This window comes from Parus major, chromosome 1 (genome assembly GCF_001522545.3).
Source record: "Parus major isolate Abel chromosome 1, Parus_major1.1, whole genome shotgun sequence".
NCBI lineage: Eukaryota > Metazoa > Chordata > Aves > Passeriformes > Paridae > Parus > Parus major.
This window is the reverse complement of record NC_031768.1, coordinates 30,056,275-30,079,855: the sequence shown is the minus strand read 5'-3', so window position 1 is coordinate 30,079,855 and position 23,581 is coordinate 30,056,275. Positions and strand designations below refer to the sequence as shown.

The window sequence follows — 23,581 nt, the reverse complement described above, 5'->3', positions numbered from 1 at the left end:
AGAGGAGAGGAGAGGAGAGGAGAGGAGAGGAGAGGAGAGGAGAGATGCCCAGTGTGTGTGCTGGGGCTTCCTTGCACTCCATGAGTGGCATGCCCACCATAGCTGCTGCCCATATGGAATGCTCACCCCACAGATATGTGCACTGATAATCTGATACCCCTATTCAATGAAAAATGAGAACTGGGCAGCTTTGTTACTGTGAATGAGAAAACCCTTCCCACTGACTCACTGTAGCTGTATAAATGAAAAGAAAATCGGAGTTCCATATGATTATTTTAAATTTATTTCATCTCCATGCAAGAGGTTTAAAACATCCCATGTTTTGTGATGCTTAGGAAATATCAACAAAAGCCTACAGAAATCTGGAAATCTGTCTGCTACTACATAAGTAATTCCTCTGCCTCCACTCCTAGCTAAGTGCAAAGGCCGCATGAAGATTCATTCCCTCTTTCACTTTCCCCCTACCCAGGTTTTCAGGACAATTCAATGTGAAGGAATAATCATGTTCTTCAGCAGCCTTCTTTACTGAGTCAAAATAACTGATTCCACACATTTAATCACAGAATCCTTCTTTTATCCTTTAATTATGAAGTGGTGCCTGTTCAAATTAAAGCACTGTTGCTTGTAAATATTTTCAGGCACAAAGGAAGAAGCAAGACCAGCTAAGTAATTTGGTAAGAAGGAAGGTGAAAATATCCTGAACCTAAGGAACATTCTGTATTTCTGAGTTACAAGTGATGAGACAGTTTTTATTTGGCTAGTTTTACACAATAAATTTTAAAGAGTAGTTGCTTAAGTACATCTAAAGGTTAAACCTTCAGGCAGCTAATCTGTATGTAAGAACAAGTAACTGTCAAATACTTAACCTTTTACAGATCAAAACTGTCTGCTGAACATATGTGAAATCATCATTGTTGTAATTGTCATAAGTAGATATCTGAGCATTTTCTGGAGATGAGATCTCTTTTTTTTGGGCAGCAATTTTATGCCTTGGGTCACTTGAGTGTTCACAGCTGTGATAAAGCCACTGCTTTCCATAAGAAGTTACATGCCAGGACTTTATAACTGCTCTACTGGTTTCCAGCACCCCAGTTATTGGTTATAATGGGCAGTTTTAAATTACTATCAAATGAATTTGCAGGTTGCCTGGAAATGTTTTATTGTTCAGTTGCTGGAAGTGGTTGTATGAGTGAACTTTCACAATAGTATGGCCAGGGCATAGGAGAAGAAAATGCTTCGATTTCTGGTATTCTTCAAATGTTAGTATACAATATTGCTCTTTGACAACTCTTGATAGAAACACACACAGTCACTAGAATATGTCTAGAATGCCATTACATTATGTTGATCAGTTATAAGTATCATGGATATAAGAGAAAAATGTTTCTAGTGTAAGTGATCATGGAAATGGAATTTTGCTCATATGTTGCTTATATACAGCAATTTGACACCCTATTCTGTGTGGACATATGTTCTTATATGGGTCTATGTTCAGGCCCATGTCCTGTTCAGGGACAGTGACTGCCCTTCACAGACTCCAGCTGCCTCCCACACCATCCTTCCTGAAAGACCTAAATTACTCCGTAAAGGAATTTCCTGCAAGTATGTCTTCTGGGCTCTGTACCAGATATTCAACCTGCACCTTTTTCTTCCATCTAACAATAAATATGGTTTTGAAAGAAGAAAGATTTTTTTTTTTTTTTTCCCAAACCCAGGTTTGTTTCAACAATTTGTTTTCACAAATTGACATGTACTGCATGGTCAACAAGGTTTCCTTGGAAAGCAAAGCATCTAGACTGTGGTGTCTCCCTGCCCTCTATTCCCTCTTCCACGGCTGTTATGTTGAACCTGCTAATTGATTTCAGCCAAATCTGACAGAAGCTTCCAAAAAGTCCCACTGAAATCAGCAGCAGTTTATGCAGTGCTAATAACTTGGTCCTTACCAAGTTATTAGTAACTGGCTGATGACAGACAGTTGTCCATCAGCCCATGATTGTCCATGACCCCTGCTGAGTCCAAGCACAGCTCTGAAACAGCCCCAGACCTGTTTCCTCCCCATGTCACTGGAGAGGAGCATGAGAGAAGATGCCATCACTGGCAAGGAGTTTATGCAGCAGGGCTCCTGCATTACAAGACACAAAACTATGGTGTAGTTTTGGTAATTCCACTGCTCAGGGATTCTTTTTCTTTTCCTATCTAGATTAAAGATAATAATAATAATAATAATAATAATAATAATAATAATAATAATAATAATAATAATAATAATAATAATAATAACAACAATAATAATAACAACTGACTCCTAGCAATTGTTATTATTACCCTTTTGGTATTCAAAGCCCAATAAAAAAAAAAAAGAGGTTTNAATAATAATAACAATAATAATAACAACTGACTCCTAGCAATTGTTATTATTACCCTTTTGGTATTCAAAGCCCAATAAAAAAAAAAAAGAGGTTTTGAAGAGCAACAGAAACGCCAACAAAAGCACACAACCTCTTGCAAAGTACAGGGCAAATGACCCCTTGCACCCCAATTTGTCTGAAAGAGAGATGCAAATCTTGGTGCAGCACCACCATGCCTGTGAGAGGTCATTTCCAGGACAGAGTGAGGCAATAGGCACTGCCCTGCACTCTGCATCAATGCAGTTCCCCCACAAGTTTATTTGTGAGCTGAACTTGAGCAGGGAATGCCAGCTGTGCCATATTGCAAAGTGGATTTGTCATGTGGATTTATCTATACTTTGTCCATTAAGTCACCCTTGGGAACAAGCGCTAGTTAGAACTCTCTGATAGATGCGAAGGGTTTTATACAGATGAGAGGGGAAAAAAAAAGGAATGCAGTGATTTCAAGAGACTGGAGGAAAAAAAAGAGAGGTATTATTAGCACATCGAAAGGCATCTGAAATATAAATTATTTGAAAGCACATCACTTTATATATCCTGTTAATTACATGGTTAATATTATGGAATCTGACAACTCCCCACAGACACCAGGACTATTGATGAGTTCCATTTTACGTTAGAAATTTCTCTCTTCTTTCCAGAATTACCTCTTTAACCTCTTTCAGTCCAATAAATTCACATTAAAATGTGACCAGGAGTGACAACCTTGGGAGAGGACTAACCTCTCCCTCTATCATGTCATTTTAGCCTCAGTCTCAAATTGGTACAGCACTCCCATAGCTATTAGCTCAGCTCTTCTCCTGCCTCCTGAGTAGATGAAGCAGTATGTCTAATTAATTTACAATCCTTAAGTACAAAGGTAGCTATCAGCAAAACTATATTAAAATCAAACTACCAATAAGGTAATTGTAAAATCATAATTTTCTGGGATGTTTTCCACTAAATACCATCTTAGCTTTGAGGCTGAATGTTTTTGGAAGTTCAGCCTTACAGCTACATGAAAGTTAAATACTTCATACATTATAGTATATCTTGCTCCATACAAAAAAAAAAAAAAAAAAAAAAAAAAAAAAGAAAAGATAGATGCTCTTTAATACAATGAAATGCAATTTAAAGCCAAGTCAATAAGATAGTAACCTCTTATCCTCAAATGAGAGCTATGCTATACATCATGGGTTAGAAGTTAAAAATGAAGAGAATGGTTTTTGCCACTCATAATTCAAAGGTTGTTGTCAAAAGCTTTCTGTTCATAGAAATGCTATTGGTTTTATTCAGCTGGCAGAAGCTGTGCAGTATTCTAAGCAGCTCAGACAGATAGCTTTTTTAGCTATTCAGTTCAGAGCCAAATTTTCCTGAACAGCATAAGGACTTGATTTTGCTAATGTATACATGTTGCACTGTACCCAGTTCCAGAAATAACCCGCATCCCTGAATGCAGGCTGGGGTCTAGGGAGGATACATGCTAACAGCCGGATTCCCTATTTCTCTTTGCACTCGGAGAGGCCAGACACAACCAGCAAAAAAAGACTGCTGCAACTAAGAAACCCTCAGACACAAAGCTCTGCTGCTGCCCAGCTCCCGACCTGCTTCTCACCGCTGAGAAAATACTGGGGGTGGGAGGCAAGGACCCCACTGCAGCACAGCAGCAGTGGGCAAGATCCTCCACTGAGCTCTCATCATCCTCATGAAACTCATTTTTGCTGGAACCAAATAGCTGAAGGACAGGAGAGGCAACCAACCTTCTGCAGGCAGCCATCCTCTCACCCCCCCTCTATTCTGAAGGGAATAGAGATGAGGTGCAAATTCTGAAGTCCCCTTAACTCCCCCGTTTTCTCTGCATGTCAGACAAGTGATGCTTGCCAGGATCCTGAAGGGTGTGGGGAGCCTTTTCTCTTTCTCATTCCCCTGAATAAATCCCTTTCTGCTACCATGACATTCCTGCATGGTCAGGGACAGCAGGAGAGGAGCTGAGTTCATTTGCTCTGAGAAGCTGTCAGCATCTCCCTTAAGGAGGGCAGGTTGCCAGCCTCTCAGAGCCAGTTATGTGGCAGCCTGGCCTCAAGCAACCCCGATTTCCTACTGTCACTTTCCTGTATACCACATCACCCTTTCTCCTATGGCCATACCTAACCAGCACAACCCAGCCCTAGACTTGGTCTTAGACCTTTGTGGTCAGTGCAGCTCCTGTAAAAGACAGAGATGGGAAGCAGAATGCTGGACCAGCCAGTGACTTCTGTAAGACAGCCCAGAAGTGTTGCAAAGGCACAGATGAAGCCTTAGGTGTGAAATCTCGTACTGTTTGCTTGGTGTTGTTTGGTGTCAGTGGCCCTAAGGAGTGAGCAACTGCAGCAGGAACAGACAGAAATGTTCTTGCTGACAGGAACAGAACAGGATGCTTATTTGTCCCATTTTCTTTCTGGAGGGAAATTATCTGCTACTGCTAATGCTGAAATCTGTGCATCGTGTTTGTATCTGCACCAGGTTGAGCATAAGAGAAATGACCAATTACAGGTAGAGGCTATCTTCAAAATTTGGATAGAAGCTGGTCATTTTGACTGTTCTACCTTAGAGAAGTACTTCTCACTCTTAAAAGAAACTCACAGAATTTGGTACAGGCATTACATTAGCTATATTTTAAATCTATGCAAGCAAATTCAGTTAAGTAGCTGCTCGTGTGTGTGCAATTTTCCACATATCAATGCCAGCATCCTGCAGACTGTAGAGCAGGCTACTCAGTTTAAATCCTCATGTATTTTGCCTGCTCACATATAGGTAAGGCCATAGTTACTGATATTCTTTCAGAAATCTGACCTGATGTCTAGTGGGAATTATTATACATCTCACCAGAAAATGCTGGATAGAGGATAAATCCTGCATGAGAAGATGAGGATGCACATGCCTTTACCCTTGTGTACTGCACATGCCTTTTCCCCAGGCAGATACCTGGCAGGTGCAATCCAGACCTTCATTTGTCACTCAGACACCAGTAATGGGCTCTCCAGAAATACTCTAAATAGATTAGATTAGATTGGAATTATCTTCTGTCTTTTTAGACCATCTTGGCATTAACAAAAAAACTGGATATATTTTCCAGGCAAACATGCTTTCTCTGAAAAATTGAAAGATAGGACAAATGTTCCTCTCTCCTCTGAAATAACATTTACCACCTCTTGCTAGAGAGAAGCAGCTGGCTTCAGTTAATTTGGTGGGATAACAATAAACTTAATAAATGTAATGACATTAAAATCTAAACCTTCTTCTAAAATACTTGGGTACAGGGATGAGCTGCACAGCTGTGTGCAGAGTCTGGCACCCAACTCTCAAAATGGATCTCAGTGTGCTGCACTGGGTGCCAAAGCTGCCCATAGGGAAAATGGGAAGAAGCCAGCATCCAAGAGCCAGTTCTTAACACCCAGATGCTGCATTGGGAACCAAATCTTATGCTGGCCAAAGGAAAATGTCAAAGAGAACTTTCAGGTTTTGCTGTGATTAGACTTCCCACTGGAAGCAGAACTCACAGCTTGAATGTCACCTATGTGCCCTCTTGGGTATTTAGGTCAGACAAGGGGGGCATACCTCTCTTTCAAAAGAAAACCAAAGGACACAGCAGAGCACACTATTTTGCTAACATTCCAGTGGTTAAAGCAGCAGCATAAGAAAATGGAAGCCCAGATTCAAGTATGTCTCTAGCATGAGTTTCACATCCAAAGATTCAGTCTCAAGGAACATGCTCTACTTACTAGGTCAAAGGCCTGGATAACCTTCAAAGCCCTTCACCACACTCCCTGGAACCTGATCTGGGAATGGAGGGATCATGGGGCCAGTAAAGTGGATGAAACATTCAGCTGGAAAAGAGAAGTCCTGACTTCCCTGGGTGCTATCATCCCAAAGACTCATAATGTGTGGCATGCAAACAGCACGGACAGTCATGTGGCCATAGCCTATCTTGGACTTCTCCAGGCCCTTATGTACCAGACTAATGAGTCTGCTAATCCCCAAATTGCTTCTAGGCATTTGTAGCAGCAAAGCTGGAGCTAAGTCTAAATGTGCTTCTGCCAGAAAACATCATCTTGGGTGTCCAGCTGGGCTGTGTGGGGTTCCTAGGCCGTGGGATTTGCTATGTTAATTCTGGCAAAACTGTGCACATAAACCACTATGTGGCACCTTCCCTAAAAGTGGTAAAACTCAAGTAAGGACCTGCTTTCGTGGCACATCATCAGCTGAATTAATCTCCTGGCATAAACTTGCACTGCCTGCTTCAGTGAACAAAATCAAAATCCAGTCTCCAAATAAGCCAGAGGAATTTCTGCTTGATGTTGCAATTGCTAGGCACATTAAATGACAGATAAAATCAAAGTGATTTTCAGTGGTTTGGATACACAGACCACTAGTATGTTAGTCCTGCATTCAGCTTCCAATGTAGGTATGTCTCCAGCCTGCTAACAAGCAGCCTTTGTGGATTACTCCTGTACTCTGACCTTCCAGAACTGCCTAGTTTTGATTTCCACTGAAGACCTAAGGTTCTTCTGTGCTCCCTTAGCCTGTACTCCCCATAAGCAATGTCTCTTGCCTGAACTGACTGAATTTCTCAGTAATCACACATCTTAGATTACAGACTGCAGGTTTAGATGCATCACTGTATGAAGTACTGTACAACGAGCAATCTGCTGACATTCTATCACACTTAGGAAACAGTCTCACAAATAAGCCTGGCTCACCTCTCTCTTTTTAAGCCTATAAGGTGCCCATGCCCACAAAGACAGGGTTCATCTGGCTCACATCCTCTGGGAAGCTTACAAGCACACAGCACAGCAGGGCAGAGATCCTCAAGCTAATAGAGACCAGAGGAGGGCTTTCACATACAGCACCATGCAGCCCCACAGCTTTGTTCTAGGAGCAGCATAGATGTACCCACATGATTCTAAGCCCAAAATAGTTACTCTTTCTCCTGAAGAAAAACAACCCTGTACAAAGCTGATCAATTCAGATTTTTTTTTCTCTATAAAAACGTACAGTTCTACAGCAGAACTGTTTATAGATCTATAGATGTGATGTTCAATGCAACTGGTGCCAGGTATCACACAGTGTTACCTCAGGTAAATAAAAGCCCACTGTTAATATTAATAGTGCAATTTGTTTTTATCATCACCCAGTATACTTTTGCAGTATCTTTCAACTCATCTGGTCCATATTAACTGCATAATAATTGAGTGTTAATTTTTACACCCTTTCCCTGAAGTATCTGTTCTGCTCTTCTGTGTCCTTGCAATAATTTTTTTTATACCAGAGATTTTCTTCAGAGAAAATAGCTCCCCAAGCTCCTGCTCCTACCTCTCTATCTACAGCATTGTTGAATGTGTCACATCCAGGCTCTACTCCATCTCTGCCTAACTAGTCCACAGTTATTTTCAAAGATCCTCTTCTATGTCCTGTCATTATTATAAGAAGGTCAATTTCTGTTCACTTGAGTAAAAATAAAACCGATGCTATTTTTCTGGTGTTAAAAGTATGTATCACAGACTAAGAAAAGCATCAAGTGTACTCTTTTCCTATCAGTAAAAGACTGGTATTACAGGTACGAAAAACTTGACCTGAACTTGTCCCATATTTGGCTGCTTTACTTTTGCCTGATTGCTGAGCAAACCTTTGCAAACCTAAATCTTTTCAATTACATCATATTCATGAATGTGTCACACCTCACTGTGTCATTGTGCCAGAGACTCATTAAAGATCTACTCAAATCTTCCTTCCTCATTTATATTTCTTCTGTGAGTTGCTTTGATTTGAGAAATCTCTTTTGCAAAAGGAAAGACGTCCATTGTTTGGAGTCTAAAAGGAAATGTAGGTGTTTAATTGGTGGATGTGGTTTTCATTATACTTTCTCTCTCCACCACAAACACTCTTCATAAGCTGTGACAAGTCTGTTGGCAGCCTGCTGTATCAGACTGGGGGTAGCTGACTTGATAAGCATGTCATCCAGATGAAGAAACACAAAAATTCCCTCCAACTTTGCTCAGAATTTCTAATCAGCTCAAAGGCAGTGTCCTAAATTGGCATAGAAAACCACTATGAGAAAGTCTAAAGGAGACACAATGCTGTAACCCAACAGTGTCTAGTAGTATTTTACATGTTTTCTGGTTTATTGAAATCAAGTTAGCACTTTTGCTCTGAATATATTCCTTATTTAAACACAAGTGCAGTGACATACAGTCCAGTAAAGTCCCCTGCTTCATTTCTATGTAGCCCATATCATGATGGTAAAGAAGGCTCATTTACCAGAGAACATAAAGAAGAAGATGCTTTTATTTTTACAAAATCAGTCACCTACTCTCATAGCTCTGAGGTCCTTTCCCTCATTTCCCAAATGAATGCAGAAGTGAGTATCAATCTAGGCACTGTTAGGACTCTCTGCTACCATTTCTCAATGGGGCTCGTTACCTCTACCACTCAGAGCAAAATAAAATCAAACCCTAGTGTACACACTTGGGGCTTCCAATAACCACGTGGTAAGGAAGAATTTTCAATAAATAGGTTGCATACCTTTCTTTACCTTAATAATATAAAACCTAGCTGCTCCTACTTACTAAGGGAAAATCATGCCTGTCCAATCTGATGGCCTTCTATGAGAGAGTTATGGCAATGGTTGACATGGGAAGAGGACCGATTTAATCTACTTGGACTCCTGTAAAATCTTTTATATGGTCCCACATAACATCCTTATCTTCATATTGGAGACACATGGATTTGATGGATGGACTGTTCAGTGGATAAGGAATTGGCTGGATGGATGGATGCAGACAAAGCATTGGAGTCCATGTCTGTGTCCAGGGGGAGGTGGGTAATGAGTGGTATCTCCCAGGGCCCTGCCTTGGGACTGCTGTTTTCAGTGTCCTCAGCAAAGACACCATCAGTGGAACTGACTGCACCCACAGCAAGTTTGCAGATGGAACAAAGCTGAGCGATGCAGGTGACACAACAGAAGGACAGGATGCCATGCAGAGGAACCTGGACAAGCTTGAGAAGTGGACACACCAGAACCTCGTGATGTGATGTGTCAACAAATCCAAGTGCAAGGTGCTGCACTTGGGTTAGGGCAATCACAGATATGAGGAGATTGGGAAAAGAAGTCATTGAGAGCAGCCCTGCAGAGGACTTGGGGATTCTGGTGGATGAAATGCTGAACATCAGACAGGGGTGTGTACTCAGAGCACAGAAGGCCAACGGCATCCTCAGCTGCATCAAAAGATGAGTGGCCAGCAGGTCAGGGGAGGTAATCCTCCACCCCTACTCTGCTGTCATGTAACCAAGCAGAAGACCCCACTCAGAATACTGCATACTCTGGAGCTCTGGAGTCCTCCACACAGGACATGAACCCATTAGAGAAGGCCTAAAGGAAAGCCACAGAGATGATCAGAGATCCTCTCCTAAGAAGACAAGTTAAGAGAGCTGGGGTTGTTTACCATGGAGAAGAGAAGGCTCCAGGGAGACCTCACCAAGGCCTTCCAGTACTGAAAAGGGGCTTATAAAAAATGAGGAGAGGGACTTTTCAAACAGGCAGACAGTGACAGGACAAGGGACAATGTTTTTAAACTGAAAGAAGATGGGTTTAAATTAGATGCTAGGAAAATATTCTTTAGCCAGAGGGCAGTGAAGCACTGCAACAGGTTGCCCAAAGAAGCTGTGGATGCTCCATCCCTGCAAGCACTCAAGGCCTGGTTGGATGGGGCCCTGAGCAACCTGGTCTTGTGAACAGCATCCCTGCCCTGGCAGGAGGGCTGGAACTAGGTGATCTTTTAAGTCACTTCTGACCCAAACCACTCTGTGACTCTGTAATTCTATGGTTTTCCAGCATGTGAAGGTATTTTGCACCAAGTCAGTTGGCCTACAGGGCAGGGAGCAACCCATGACCCAACTGTGGCTTGAAGTTTACCACTTTTGAACATCCTCCGAGGTGGCAGAATCACAATGTACAACTACAGGCTCAAATCTCTCCCTGCCTGAGATGCTCTGACATCCATGGCCCTCAGAAAGGTCCTCACAAACTTAACAGTATGACAGTTCTTAAACTAAAATTCTTCTACAAAAATAAATATATTGATGAATACTGAGAGGGTATTCAGGATGCTGATGCCTTGATGCTGTAAGAGCATTCATCTGATACATACAAAATCTTAATGTAAAGGAGCTGGAAAATAGATCTGAACTTGGAAGAAATTGGGGTATTATTTTTTAAAAAATGCCTAAGTTGACAGAAAGAGTATCTTTACAGGTATGGGATTGTTTATATTTGCAGGCTTGTATCATGGCTTGAATGAGTACAGGCACACTGAAAAATGATGCTCAAGCTTTAGTACCCCCCATATGTCCCCCTCCCCCTGGACGTGCCCTGGAAACGCTGATATAAAAAGAGAATGTCAGCAGTTTTGCCAGAACTCCCAGGCAAGCCAGTCACAGTGGAAACCTGACATCCAGAAGACCTGGAAAAGAGCCAGTTTGTGCACAGCATGTCCATCCTGTATGCCGGCATTCAGGTGCATCGGATTTATTATGCATGTGTAGATCACCTGATTTATTGCCAGGGTTTATTACCAGGTGCAGCAAGGCCAGCAGCATGTTCAGAAAATGTTGGATTTACTGCACGTACCCAGGACATCTGTGAGCACACACAATCACCTATTCTCCTGAGACTTCCTAGGAGGAAATACAGGAACCATTCCCAAACTTCTGCATTTGCTTTGGTTCCGTGCTTGTCTGCAGACAGAGACAGACTTCTGGGATAAAGTAAACGCCGCTACTTTAGCATACCCTTAGCGCGTATTGTTGAAAAACTTGTTTGTACTTCCCAATTCTCCAGAGACAACTGTGAGCGGATGAGGGCGAGCTAGCAGCGTTTCAACAGAGCTGGCCTGCTGCTCTACCACACAGCAGATACATTAGCACCTAATGAGTTGTGATGGCTTCAGATTTAATAGATGACTTTCTTCCACCAACAAAATTACCATATAAGCAAGTCTGAAATTTTATTAGTTGTTTTGGCACATGAATGTGAGTTGAACAAAGGAAAACACTTGAGCTACGTATTTGTTAAAAAAATCAGAATTCCATTTTCTTTAAGGCTCTCAGTAAGAGGTACATTTCCAAGTAATTCTGGAAAGTGGGAATCAGGTATATCTGACTGGCATCCAGGTCAGTGTTCCAGGACTCAGACTGATCCAAAGCAGGAGTACTATAGCAGTACTCCATAGCAGTACAGTAGTAGGTATATTTAATTAGTTCCCAGCGGTGCCACATGTAGTCTGATGAGGTGCTGAAGTGCCTTACAGAAGACCCAACAGTTATCAGCATTTCAGTATCAGAACTCTAACACACTGGGATGATGGGAGCCCTAAACTGTAATGTGTTACAGAGATCCATCTACTGATTTCTTTGGGCACGGGCATTTTTCTGCTAATATAAATGCCTTAGTTTGCACATGCCTTAGATTGCATATCCAAATGCCTTGGATTTCACAGATGAGAGCCAGCTCCAGCTGAGATGCCACAGCAAACAGCATTTCCCAGGCAGGGTGCTTTGACTATGAGCCCCATTTCTCCACAGCTCTTCACTGGTTCCCACTTTCCTCACCATGAAAGCCCTTTGTGGCCTGTCGCCATCGTTATGAAAAGTCATTACCAAAAGTTATTACAATAAGGCTTTCTAGTCTTCTCTTGACCCATTAAGGCTTTCCAAGTTTCCAACTAATCCCTCAGGGTATCCCTGTGCTGTCACTCATTCTTGGGAGGAGTCCTCATAAACATGCCCAAAATCATTGCATTGTTCCTTCTGAGCTTCTTAAAAAGAAAGTTCTGTTTTCCCATCATGCTCACACTCATGGATTTGGCAGCACTGTCAGGCTGGCGGTTTTCTGCAACTGCTGTTTATTCAGATTATTAAAATACTCCAGTCTTTTCCTTCTGACCAGTTTTGCCTTTTATCCGTAATTTTCTTCTGCTTTTCACTTTGTCTACAGAGTTTTTGGTACTGCAACTGGCTTTTTGTCCCAAGCCTCAGCAGCTCTTATTACAGCAAATCTGGGTCTCTCTGCAGATACAAAATGCAATGGTAATGCACCTGAACAACAGCCAACAGGCAGAAGGATAAAATAACGCAACAGCCACCGTGTTCTGGAGTCAGCGTGGAACACTGACCATTCCAGCCCCTCAGTGAAGTATGGTTATAATGGGAACATGAGGAGCTTCACTGTTTTTGCTATTGGGGTAAATAGTTAGGATGTTGACTCTTGGAAACCTTCATTGTAGTTTAATTTCAAATCATCAATGCTCCAGAATTACCTGCAACTTTCATTATTTGACTATTTTTCTTCCTCTTTTTAACCCTTATGATAATTTATTCCTTTCCTTTTTTTAGCTATGCATTACTTTGCTCTGTGTGTGTCATAGAACAAATTTTTCTAGTTACTTTGACAAACCTGACAGCTTGCAGCTGTTACACATCTTGTGTCGATTATATCTCTAGATAAAAAGAATTCTTAAAGCCTGAAGGCTGCAGATGGCTTCCTGGTGAGGGGTTAATGGGTTAACTCCAGCTTCGTAATAAAGCCTTTTGGGGGTCCCTTTTCTTGGGCTGTTCTCTTCAGTCTGCTTCTCTTATGCCCTTCTAGTTTTGCTATTTCACTTACATTCACTTACATAACTCACATTCCTCTCTGGTCACAAGAGAGGAACTGAAACCAGTGTCCATCCATCCCTGCCTCCTTCCCACCCAAAGGTGCCTGGGGGGCAAGACAAAGTATCTGTCACTTAAACCTTATCTCCACATATCATGCAGGCTGCTTATGGCAGGGCACAGCTGAATGACCACAAATCAGTGGAGTGACAACTCGAACCACCACTAATCCCTAATAAATTCTGGACTGTCCCACAGATTTGGGGATCTTCTGACAACTGGTGATGCTCTCAGCATCTGGCAAACCACTTGTGTCTAATTGGGTACCTTGAGATATTTACAATGTGCTTAATGGTTCCTGAAGAGATTGATCACCCCATTCTTGATATCTATCCAAAAAGGGTATATAAAATCCTTTGATCTTGCTAAGGCAGCAAAACATGTCGAACCATCAGTTATGTAAAGGTGGTTGTTATTAATTTGAATACTGCACAGAGAGGAAAGAACAGAAGTACCATATAATGAGATATATTAAGACTACAAAAGAATTAAGTGAAGCCGTTACGTTATGAATCATGATTTTATTGTTTAGCAGTCAGCTCTTGATGTAATTCAGATAATAACGAATGGGCTAATTCCTTCCACCTAATTCAGGCAAAACTTCCATTGACTTCAAAGAGAAAGTTGTCCAAGTGAGGACTAGAGATTGCTGCATCTATCCCATTATTTGCAAATGCTTTTCTGAATATGAAGTTTTCCTTTATAATGGGCTATTGCCAGTAACACTAACATTTACATAATGTAAACCTCTTGCTTAAGAGTCTTTCATGTTCAAAAAAGATTTTTTATTCTTATTGCAAACTGCCACATTGAAAGTCCTTCCACTAACCCCAGCATTTATTAAAGTATAAGAACATACTGACGTTCTCAGCGCACCATTTCAACTATTCTTCCTTCTGCTCAAAATTTTTTATTTCATTTTACTATTAATTTTTTATCAGGAGAATGTGTTATTTATTGATTATTAGCAAAGAGATGATTTATCATTGCAAATATTTCTCTTTATCACAGAAGAGTGCCAAAAAGGGGGAAATGTGCTAAGCCTGGTTACTTGTTACATTTTAACAGACACCAGGAGTACTTGAGGAAACAAATTAACATATAGTCATACATCACTATTGCTCTTACTCTATAGCTCCGTTTATAAATTATTACCCTATAAAACTTTTCAAATTGGGACTTTTAAGTAATTCTTAAAGTAATGTCTCAAAACCTGAAAAATGTGTTTAAGCATAATACTTTCTATTTAGGTCAGGGCAGAACTCTTCAGGTTTTTGACAAAACCAGATATTTTTTCTCTGATTATAAAGTACGCACTTCCATCTGGAACTTATTTTGACATTGTGAATCTTAATGCCTCAGAAAAGCACACAGAACAATGGATGGACAATACTTGATTATTTTAAACTGAAATTAATTAATTATGAAACAACTGCAATCATCTAAATTACTTATTTCCCCTTTCAGTGAAAATGAATTTATTGGCATTTGCAAAGCATACAAAAATAAAGAGAGAGACAAGAAAGTCTGTACAAAGGGAAGTCATGTAAAATTGTCTATGATCTGCATTTCAGGAAAGTAAATAATTAATAACTCCAAGGAAGCATATTAGGGATTGCTCACTCTATTATACAGACACATCGAGCAGAAAAATGCTTTAAATTTCAACAACAAAAACAACACAGAACTCCACAGAATTTACTTTTCCAGGTAATAATTTTTTCAGCAAAAACCAGCGAATTTTTCACATTAGAATCAGACTGTGACTTGAAAGAAGCTTCTCAGTCATTGAATAAAGACAGATGAGCAACGAGTGTTAGAAAAGCTACCAAGGCATCAAAAGATCTACAGTCAAGGCCATTAAAGAATAGCTAATCTGCTCTAGTTCTAATTCTTTGCTAATGGGTTTCCTTAAATGTGCTTTACATCAGCTGTAATTAGTTCAAGATACTGCTACTTATATACTTCTAAGAACAACAACAAAAAAAGGGTTGCATTTATACCACTTGCTATGTAATCATGTTCACGCAGCCATGCACCCAAGTTGGCAAGGTCTTGTGAAGTGTGAAGCCTTGAAGAGCGCCATAAAGAGATAGTTTGCTTGGATCTACAAAAGTCAGTTCAGCTCCAGCAGCAGAAGCATTTATCTGTGCTTTCCTTTGTTGGGGTTTATCTCAATACCATTTCACCTCAGATGTTGCAGAATAATCTGTATTAAATGGCCAGGGATACATTAACAGGTATACATTACCACAGATGTGTAATGTAATGCCTACATTTTTGCTACCACTGCTATGGGTTTGGAACAGATTTTCATAGCCAGTGGCAGTTACCAAAAAAACACAACCAAACCAAACTAAAATCCTTGCCCGTTCTATGTTAGAGAGTGACCAGGTTCTGAATGGGATTCACTCCTTAGAAAAAGGAAACAAGAAGTCTCAGGGAAGACTTCTTAGCACCTTCCAGGACCTAAAGGGGCCTGAGAAGAAAGCTGGGGAGAGTCTTATTACAAGGGCATGTAGTGATAGGACAAGGAGGAACAGCTTCAAACTGAAAGGGGGTAGGTTTAGATTAGACACTAGGAAGAAATTCTTTACTGTGAGGATAAAGACACTGCTGAGACACTGGAAATGGTTGCCCAAAGAAGCTGTGGATGCTTTGTCTGGAAGTGTTCAAGGCCAGGCTGGATGGGGGTCTGAGCAAACTGGTCTAGTGGAAGCTGTCCCTGTCCAAGGCAGGGGGGCTGGCATTAAGTGATCTTTAAGTCCCTCCCAACACAAGCCATTCTGTGATTCTGTGATATGCTTTGAAAGGCTGAGCTCCACAAGCTGCAAACACGCTGGTGCACACAAACATGCAAGGCAGTGTGGTGACACAAATTCAGAGCAGTCAGGATCATGGTGGTCTTCTTGTAGGAAGCCTTGGTAAATGGACTAGCACACAGACACCTTTTGTATTAAGAAATTCCTGACACTCTTCAGGCCTAACCACAAATAAAGCACATTGTGACATTAATTTACTCTTTACACTGGTGACATTTATTTAATTCAAGGTCATCATCCTGGAGAAAATGTTACACTCTCTTTGCCAAACACAAATGAAGAAATGCATTCTTAGCTTTTATTGTTACTTTGTCCTTTAAAAACAGTTGATGACATGACAAGTTCCCTCCCTATGTCAGAAACAAAAAATATTAAAAAGTGTCTTCACATGAATATCAATGTAATTATCTTCTCCAGAGTCTCTGTCAGTCTGTTAATTTTTTCTAAGCTAAGGTACAAGCACCTACAGCACTTGCTATTCTAAAGCAAAGGAGCACAAAAACATTAAAGTTACATCATTCTCTCCAAAAATTGACAGACCTGAGAGATGAACCCTTCTGGGTCACCAGTGGTCAATGACAGAAGGAATCAATTTTCTCTTGGTGCATCACTAGGATGTAGACACCATTTAGCATCATCGGAAAAAAAAGCTAACATCCCCCCAGATGAGGTTTTGGACATCTGCCAACACCAATGCATGAGAACAGGCTCCCCAAAACATTCACAGTGACCAAAACAAAGAAGCCAAGGATAGAAACAGGGAGATGCATGGTTGGAAAGACTATTGCTGGGATGGCTTTTGAATCTGAACTCTTCAAATGGATACTTCACCAAACCTTTTTTTCCTTCTGATCCATCTGTCATATTTGCATTTTTCTTACCATCATGGGTCATCGTAATACCTGGCATCTAGGCTGCACCATCATGGCAATGCATGAGCCAGGGAAGCCATGAGTTTCTCCATAACAGATTTCAAAAGTGATTATGTGCAGCAAGAGGTGATCACAGCTCAAAGCAATCAAAACATACCTCAGTGTAAGAAGACACCACCTTCATCCTCTACTTGTACACTCCTGCCATGTAGTCAAACCAGGCTGAGCCACAAAGGACTCTTTCTCTGGTCCAAAACATGTGCAAACAACCACACAGAAGGACTGGGTTACATTAAGAAGTTGTGCAGCTTTGTCAGATACAACCCTCTTGATTTTAGCTTTAAGTACTTACAGTTGTGGATCATCTTTATTGAGAAACAAAACATAGCAACAAAAAGCTTCTTAGCAAAGATTTCTGGTCCCTTCTGCATAATTTTAAGTGTTTCCTGCCTGCTGAGACCACCACTGCTGCATTGGAACTAATTTATTTTTTAAGAAATACATAAAGGGTCTCTGAGGCTAAGTTTAAATTGCATTCCTACTGTCATATTTCCCAAGATACATTTGTATCCAGGTCCTTGGTACATACATTCAGGTTTAAATCTTCCTAAGAGGATAAAATGCAGTCCCCTCAAGTCACTAACACTACTTTTTGTTTGCTTAAGGTACTAGGAAAGTTGAGCTATCAACCTGTAAGAGAGGAACACAAGTTATGCATTTTTACCTTTGAAAAGATACAGAAAACGTTTAGCACAGAATATTAATAATAATTGTCATTATGTTCATTTAACTGTCACTACAGTTCATTCATTCTTTCTCCTAAGTATAAATTTGTAGTTACCCACAAATTATTCAGAAATTATGCAGAGTATTACCTGAGTATTCAACCATAAGTATCCATTATTTGCTCTCCTGGGGCCTGAGGCAGAACCAGCAAGTATAACCAGTGTCTTAATACTGATTTTAAGAGACAGAAGAGTAGCCCTAATGAGAATTATTTGAATCCAATGTAGTTGACCATACCAGGGACCAGTGGGCTCGCTGGGAGCAGTCAGAGAGTAAATCCAGTGCCCAGCAGCAGCACCAAAATGGGAACTCCCACTCCCCAGCAGGGCAGGGTTTACAAAGAGCTAGTTCTGTTCAAAACCAAGAAAGTTTGATTACAGCTTTCCCTTTTCCTACTTCCAGCTTTTCCCAAAGAACTTGTAGGTTTTCCCTGGAATTACCCTTGCAGCTAACCAGCCATATACAAAGAAAGGTTGCATGGATTTCCTAGAAAGTATCATCCTTTTGGAAATCTCATTTTGTGACATGGCAACTTCACAGTTAGAACCAGATCAGATGAGACAACATGTTATACAGAATTTAACCTCCCTGATTTCTACCTGTACGTGATGTCAGGTTTTCTTCATTTCTATAGATTTTACTCTATTACTCCTACTGTTAAAAATATTATAACCAGACTGTAAAGTATCTCTCTTTTTATTCATGATTTGTCATTTTGTAGTCATAAATACGAAGTTAATGGATTAATTTGTTATATGAAGTTAGAAACCCCTGTAATTAAACAGTTGATTCCTTTAATGACAGTGTCATGGAGTGGAGTATGAAAATTATTGCTAATATATGGATGACAAGATGCTCCCACAGCCAGTATTTTTTGGCATGCTGTTTTTATAATGGCCCATTAATAATTGTCCACTAGTTTTAAGAAACATGTTATTTTCCTCAAATATTCACAAATAATGGGAACTGTTGCATGCATCTCATTACCTCTTTTGAGCCCTTCTCCAACAACCTAGTAAGGGTTTTACTTCAACTTTTGATGAATGCATCCCAGAGGATGACAAATCTACAGGTCTGAGAGTATGCAAGCCCAAAGGGTTGTTCATCTCTTGCAACACACAATCGGGCATGGGTACTCAAACAGTCCTCAGGGAGACAGATGAAAGCACATCCATTGTCCTACTGTTGTAACAGAATTTTACTTATTAGGCAAAAACAAATCACAAGCTTAAAAACCTACTTTTTCTTTTAAAAAAAAAAAGTACTAAGTACTGTGAATTCGAGATAATAGTCCAGATTCTCATCTGATGTAAACTGGCAAAGCCTCTGGACTCAGTGGAGACTCAAATGAGGAGGATGTGGTATATTACATCCAGCAAATGAGCACTCACACAGCACAGCAGACATGTTTTTAAAATATTATTATTCAGCTGATGTTTATAAAGTATTTTGACCATGAAAAGCTTGCTCTTATTATTATTTATAATGTTTTAGCGCATACAGTTTGTTCAGTGCTGTAAGAAAAAAAAGTTCAACCGATGAAAGCAGTTCCTGACCCAAAGGGCTTCCAGCCTAAAAAACAGGCATCAAGGAAGAGAGAACATGCTGTGAAAGCAGGAGAAGGGAACAGTCTATAGTTATTACTTGTCTATTGTTTGCTCACAACTTATAATCATCGCAGAAAGAGCAAATTTTTAGATGAGATCTCAATGAGAGACAGGTGGTAACTGTGAGTTGACACTGGGAGGAAGGGAGAATAGGAAACACCACACAGAGAGAAATAAAGAGACGAAGATGATTTCAAGCATTATTGGTTGAAAAGGCGCAAGAGCTAAAAAGAAAGAAATAAGCAGCAAAGACACAGGCTGGAATAGAGCTGTAAAGGAGATGTGAGAAAAAAGAAGACACTAACTTAACTTTTTTTTTTTACTTTTTTTTACTTTTTTTTTTTGTGAGAGGGAGTTACTATTGCTGAGCATTTTCTGTGAAAAGGTCAAGCTGATCCAACCTGTTACCATACTGAGGAGTGACCCCTCTCACCCCAAAGTAGCTGCTTAATGTTATCTGAAAATAAACATTGTGATCTACTTTGACTGAAGATGTGTAGAATTAGCTTTCTAAAACTGTCTCAAGTAAGCACCAAGGAACATAAGAAAAAAATCTTGTCTTACACAAATATAAAATGTAGAGACTAAAAGCCAGGCAACCTGGAATCGAGAAGTTACAAAAGGTTCATTTATAAGACTGCTGGATGTCTGACCACTTTTTGTTAATAGCAACTTCCAAACAAAACTCTCATTGACTTCAAATGGAGCAGGAACAGACCCAAAGATAGCAAATGAACTAATAATTCAGTACAAGGTCTGTAAAACACACTGGGCCATCTTATACTGTGGCATTTGATATTGATCTTAGCTTGGAAGCTATACAGCTATACATTTTTTACAGGAATATCCCACCCCTACAAAACTGATGTTAACTAAAAACGCACAGAAGTATCAGGTAACTACCAAATAAACCAATTACATACTTGGCTTCTTTTACCTAAACAAACACTGTTTTGTTTGTGGCTAACAAACGTCTTACATTCAAAATTACTTTCTTGTTTGGTACAACAGAGTAAGTGCTTTAATAAATCTGCTAATTGTTTTAATGAAGGGGGAACAACTCTGCCTATGCATGTACCTTACATCAGCATGTGAGGAGAACCTTTACTAGCTGGTCTTCACTGGGCCTATTGCTGTGCCTAAAGCTAAGCATGGAGTTAAGGACCTGGCTGCATTTTGATCTTCCTCTGTTAAATAAAACAAGTAACAAAACAAATGCCTGTAATTCAGAACTTGTCCAGGCACTCTGATTAGGTCCTTTGGTCTGTTCATTTGCTGCTTTCCATCATTTATAGTATGTTTACTGATGTACAACAGGCATATAAAACACCTCCAAGTGAGATTTTCCATCTCTTTTAGTCCAGTGTAAACAAATGCAAACCTGTAACGCACTGGAGAATCCACATCCTTGAGTCTGGACAAATAAAACTACACATGGAGAAAGAAAAACAGGAGACAGAGCTGTGGTTTGAAGTCATCAGTGCCCTGCGTTCAGGATAACTCTGTTGGTCAGCAGTAAAAACACCTTGAGTTAAGCTGGGCTGAACACCCTAAAATGTTCCAGAAAAAGCTTACCAAATGGGCACAAGTTTTGTTTACACCACAGATTGGTATGTTTTCTTAAAATTCCTATTTGAGTTTGTGCTCAGCTTTCACTATTTGAATTATAGTAGTTTTCTGGAAAGCAGAAGTGTTATTGGCATCCATACAACCTGGGAAAACTACTGTTTAGTAGAAAATAGCTCACAATATTTTACCATTGCAGTTTACTAGCTAAATACTGTCTTATAATTACTACATGATATATCATTACATTTTCTGTGTTACAGCAAAGCAAAAGACATAGCATGTATTAATTGGAAAGAAAATTCATTAATAGTATAATAGCAACAATCAATGAGAATTGATTAGCATGCCCCTGTTCATTTGGAAACTCCTTTTGATTTTCCAAGAACATCTCAAATAAAAAAAAAAAAAAAAAACCACTTTAGAACAGCACATTAATATTTAATTACTGCACTTCTAAGCAAAATGTTCACCAAATACTTCAAAAAGTGGATTTTCAGTCATAAATTAAGTGCGCAAATTGCCATTATGGCTACATTCAAAAGAATAAAGGACAACATTCATTCTTGCTGCAGAGAAAATTAAGTCTCATTAAGTGTTGCTCTTTGCCATGAAGTACTTCCTATCTGTGTGGTGTATTTTATTTCCCTTTTTGGCAACAACTGCACAACTTTGAAGGCATTCTCATAAGTCTTCATAGCTGAACATTACCATACCAGCTTTGTTTTGGTCAGTTTAGTACAGAATTCACACCAGGTTTCCTGAGAATGTCCATAACTTGCCCCTTGGCGAGCAGGCAGGAGGGCAGCATGCAACAGCCACCCCTGCCTGCAAATGGGAGAATGACCCAGGGCCCCAAGGCACCACTGACCCTCACAACAGACTTTGGAAGCTTTCACCAAGCCAAAGTAAGCTTTTATTTATTACTGTTTGTACGACTTTTCAAAACTGACTATTCCAAACCACTTGTCAAACAGCTGCTTCATGGTAAGCTTTCAGCCCATGATCTGATACTCCAAGCTAAAGCTGGTGGCAAAACCTGGTGCCCCAAAAGGACTCAGAAACAGAACAGGAATGCCCTTGCTCCCCTCACTAGCCACTGCTCTGGGCATTTGTGGGGTTCAACCCCTACAAAGGGATGAAAGTTTAGCAATGAATGCAGGCCTGGCACTATGCAATGGCTTTTAACGTGCTTTTTGGAGCCTTTCTGATGAACTCAACTTCTAAACTGCAACAGCTATAGAGGAAAACAAGTAACTAGAGCTATGAAACCGCAAGATTGCAAGTAATGCAAATACAGATATTTTTAAGCAGGTAATTTAGCTGGAAAACAATTTATGTCTTTTTGGACCCATACAGAGGTCTTATGGCGACCACAGGCATTTGAAAGTGGCTCCACAACAGCCAAAAAGCGTGCTAAAAAGGTTATGAGAAGAAGCAATGGCCAGACACAGCTTAGATCCCTAATGTCCCAGGAGTTATGTTGTTAGTTTTTCAAATTATTGTTAACTCAAATAGCCGGCTCAGGAAAGAGAATAATGGACAGCCCACTTTTGCTAAAAAAGAACATTTGCCCAAAATTTGTCCTCAGTCAAGGAGAAAGAGAAAAGCAGTCAAATGTGTAAAAGTATTATTTCTCCCACTCTTGTTTAATAGAAAAAACGTAATTTAGTTGTAAAACCATGCATATGGACTGTAAACTTAAAATCAGGCCAGAGATAAATGTTATGGTTTGGATATAAACTGAATATTGGTATTTATAATTGAAACGAGGGCATAGCCTTAACTTGTGTCACAGACAGAAACACTATAATTAAAAACTTTTATGGGATAATAACTAATTTTGTATTATATGTGCTCTTTAAAGTTCCCACAGCAATGTAAAAGTTTTATTGGGCTCCATGTTATCAATGTATGCATTTATTAGCATCCACATTATGCAGCGCAAGCTGTTCTCATCATCCCGAGGTCTTTTGTGAGAAGCGGCTCAACTAACGGGACTCGGTGGTCCAGCTTCTTTTGCTACACCTGCCACCGAGGAGATAAGCCGGTGCTGTCGAACGCGCACCCTACTGACAGAAGCCATAGATCACCTAACACGGTTTAAAACAAAACGCACACCGAGAACTGACTCCAGGCGAAGGAACCTCAGCTCCGGCGCTCCAGGCGCGGCGGGCGGGCTCGCAGTGCCGCCGCTGCTCCGCGGAGCGCACCCGCGTTGGAGCGCACCCCGCCCGGCCCGCAGGGGAAGGCAGGCACGGCCTGTCCGCTCCAGGGGCTGCCAGCCGGGGCTCCGCGTCCCACCGGGGCTGTCCCCCCAGCGCGTCCCACCGCGGGCTGCCATCGCGGCATCCCCCCGCGGGTGCCGCCGCGACCCGGGGGAGCTTCCCCGCACACCGCGGGGCTCTGGCGGGGAGCGGAGCGCTTCCTCCCCACCCCGCGGACCCCGGCTGGACCCCACGGGGGGCCGCCGCCCCGGGGCCGGCGGCGAGGAGCGGCGGCCGCCCGGGGGCAGCGTGACTCCCGCAGCAAACTCCGGGACTTGGCAGAGGCAGCAGCTTGGGGAGGGTGGTGCAGGGGGGAGGGCAGCGCTTCCCACCTCCAGCCGCTAATGACATTTCTAGAAATTGTTTCCCCTCCTCCCTGGCAGCCCCGCACCCGCCGCCGGGGCGGGCAGGGACGGGGGTGCGCAGGGGGAGGTCAAGGGCATGCAATGGGGGGCGCAATAAAGACGGCCCGGGAGGGAGTTGCAGAGCGAAGAGGGGGGGGTGGGGGGGTGTGTGAAAGGGGCGTGC

The 23,581-nt window shown here is 41.2% G+C and overlaps 1 protein-coding gene across 1 annotated transcript in view; it reads right to left on the bottom strand.

Moving 5' to 3' along the window:
- Positions 1-23,130, bottom strand: part of AFF3 (AF4/FMR2 family member 3) — a 323,273-nt gene extending 300,143 nt beyond the window's left edge. The window contains exon 1 of the mRNA XM_015638560.2: positions 22,919-23,130. Coding sequence (XP_015494046.1) covers positions 22,919-23,130 — 212 coding nt within the window. The remainder of the gene's footprint in view (positions 1-22,918) is intronic.
- Between the last annotated feature and the right edge of the window lie 451 nt (positions 23,131-23,581).